Source organism: Microtus ochrogaster, chromosome 19, assembly GCF_000317375.1.
Source record: "Microtus ochrogaster isolate Prairie Vole_2 chromosome 19, MicOch1.0, whole genome shotgun sequence".
Classification (NCBI taxonomy): Eukaryota; Metazoa; Chordata; class Mammalia; order Rodentia; family Cricetidae; genus Microtus; species Microtus ochrogaster.
The window spans coordinates 28,818,513-28,821,489 of NC_022021.1; the positions used below are offsets into that span (position 1 = coordinate 28,818,513).

Here is a 2,977-nt window from a genome sequence, read left to right on the forward strand (position 1 = left end):
TTAAGGATTAGTTCCTGAGGACATTATGAATACAAGACTAGCTGGGACTATAGTGAGAGCTTATCACATTCAGGACCAAATAACAAAACAAATTTTCCTTGAATCTACAAAATCTACTCTTATAAGGCAAGAACACGTAGGGCTAGATTTTAAACCAATGACATAACAAGTCCAAGCCCCACCCAAACCATCTCAAAAAGCATTGCCATTATATGTAATGAAATGAAAGTGCTAAAATGTACAATTTTGTTTTCTACAGGTATCGATGATATAATGTACAATTATACACATGCAAAAATAGATGCAATGTTCGTGTTTCCTTACACATTTTTAAAGAATTCATCATCTGTGAATCAGAGTACATCCTCATTATGTTGTCTTCTAGTAATTAATAATCTTTAAATGCTATACTCTTACCAACAGTCTCCCTAACAAACTAAGGAGTAGTTCAGCAGCTGGCCACTCGGGCTTATTGACTGTTGAAAGAAGGTCTTGAACAAAATTTTCAAAAAGTGGTCTGTAATCTTCTTCACCTTGCTTACTACCACATCTAGTCAAAAAGAAAGAAAATCCCAAAAAAAAAACAAAAAGATGTTAATTTATATAATGCTTGCAATTTTGTTAAGTACAGATTCTTCCATGGTATATGAGAGTACATTAAATAAAATGATGTATAAATAAATATATTTCTTTAATTGTCTTTTCCATCAATTATAAAGTATATTAACTGATATTATTCTCTGAAAGTTACAACAACTCTGAAGAAATGAATTTTTCTATAGTTAGCATTAATTCTCATGAAGCCTGAGTAACATCTTTCCATAACTTTCCTTTACAAGCAGAATGCCTCAAAATTTTGTAAAGAAACTTCTAGAAATCCAACAATCCAGTACTAAACTTGGGAGTCTACCGGAAGCAAATTCACACGTTTTTAGATTTTTAATTCTCTTCTTCATTTTGAAGATCAGGTGTATCTGAGGTTCCAGTTATGGTAGGAAACGTGATCAGTCTTCTTTCTATACTGACCACTCCACACTATAGAGAATAAAAACCACATCATTGATCTTACTCACTTTTTAAGGAAGATGGAAAGAAAGTTTTGGGCTGTTCTCATAGCTGTTTCATATGAATTAGTAATGACAACATCCTGGTCAACCTAGAGTGAGAAAAACAACTTTATAAAGATAGAAGAAACAACGAATAAATGAGGCCAGCTGCTATTGGTATGCTTTTATTGAAGAGAGTATTTAAGATACTATTTTTTACAAAATAGGATAAGCCAGTTGGCATACTAAACACATTTTTAAAAATTACAAAAATATGGAAACAGTGGTAGTTAATTTAAGTTTATTAAAGCAATCAGAAATGTATTAATACTTAATCAGTAGTTGGTTTTTTTTTTTTTTTTTTTTCGAGACAGGGTTTCTCTGTGGCTTTGGAGCCTGTCCTGGAACTAGCTCTGTAGACCAGGCTGGTCTCGAACTCACAGAGATCCTCCTGCTTCTGCCTCCCGAGTGCTGGGATTAAAGGCGTGCGCTACCACCGCCCGGCTTAATCAGTAGTTGTATATCATAATCCATACAGGAAAAAGAAGAAATGGAGTCAAAGTACAAAACTATTTTTCAGAATTGGAAATATATAGTTCAGTGTTAGAATATGTGCCAGTACAACCAGCTAAAACAGATAAATATTTCAACCGAAGAATATTCTAACTTCAAAGTTTATGAAGCTACTACAATGTAAACAAAAATTTGAAACTTTCAGTAGAAATTAAAAGATTAAGATTTAAAAAAAAAGACATAAAAAGTCAGTCTACAGCTGAAGAAACTCAGTGGTAAACATAGAAAAAGGAGTTACATCAGTAATATTAAGCAGAAAAAACCCAAATGAGCAAGGTAGTATTTTATAGTAACTAGAATCAGTAAAATCAGAATGCAGGAATGCAAATGGGACTATCACTTAAGTGAAAATACGGACAGCATCAGCGAAGTAAATGCTTTTATACTATAACAGTTCTGCTGCCAAGGTCCTTAGAAAAAGATTTTTAACTTTAAGCTGTGATGGAATTGTTGTGTGTCAATCTCAAGGAAAAACAAATCTGACAAAAACTGTCAACTAAAAAAAATTAGCCATGAATATGTCATTATAATTTATGCATAAATTGTAAAACAAAATAGTCATATTCAAATCTATATATAAAATAGAAATAAACATACTTATGATAATAGTCACCAATGATCAGAAAAGGAAGGTTAGACTAATCTAATCTAGAAAGGAAAAAAAACAGTATTTTGTACTACATTTATTTTGTTTATTTTGCGTGGAACATACATATACACACACACTCTATACTATAGATAGACAACTCTTGTTTCTTTGGAATTGTCTTTGAAGTGAAACTATATAATCTAGAACTGGGCATTGTGACACACACTTTAATCATAGCACATGGGAGGTAAAGATCTTTGTGAGTGTGAGGCCAGCCTGGTCTATAGAGTGAGCTCCAAGACAGTCAGAGCTACACTGTAAAACCCATCTCAAGAACAAAACAAAATAAAACAAGCAAAGCCTCCAGTATACTAAAAATAAGTATCAATAGACTGTATAAAACCAAAAGCAAACCTTACCTGCCACTCAGAGAACACGAAATTATTTTCCATGTCAATTCCATACTAAATTATATGTATGCACACATGGGACACCTAACTCTGATATTCCCCTTGACATTCATTTCTCAACTGAGTTATACAAGCTGGTATAACAAGCCTGTTAGGTATTGTTGATTTACGTGCTTCATGATGCCCAGAGAAGAGTTGGAACCAGAACTTACTATAATGATCTACAACCCAAACCCTAGTCATGAACCTTAGATAAGAATTTCGGTTTTAGAAGAATTACAGAAGCCGGGCGATGGTGGCGCACGCCTTTAATCCCGGCACTTGGGAGGCAGAGGCAGGCGGATCTCTGTGAGTTCGAG

At 33.7% G+C, this 2,977-nt stretch overlaps 1 protein-coding gene across 1 annotated transcript in view; it reads right to left on the reverse strand.

The window, feature by feature from the left end:
* Positions 1–2,977, reverse strand: part of Nipbl (NIPBL, cohesin loading factor) — a 161,413-nt gene that overhangs the window by 40,588 nt on the left and 117,848 nt on the right. Inside the window, exons 22-23 of the mRNA XM_005356741.3 lie at positions 1,074–1,156; positions 418–550 (exon numbers count right to left, since the gene is read on the reverse strand). Of these exons, the coding sequence (XP_005356798.1) occupies positions 418–550; positions 1,074–1,156 (216 nt within the window). The remainder of the gene's footprint in view (positions 1–417; positions 551–1,073; positions 1,157–2,977) is intronic.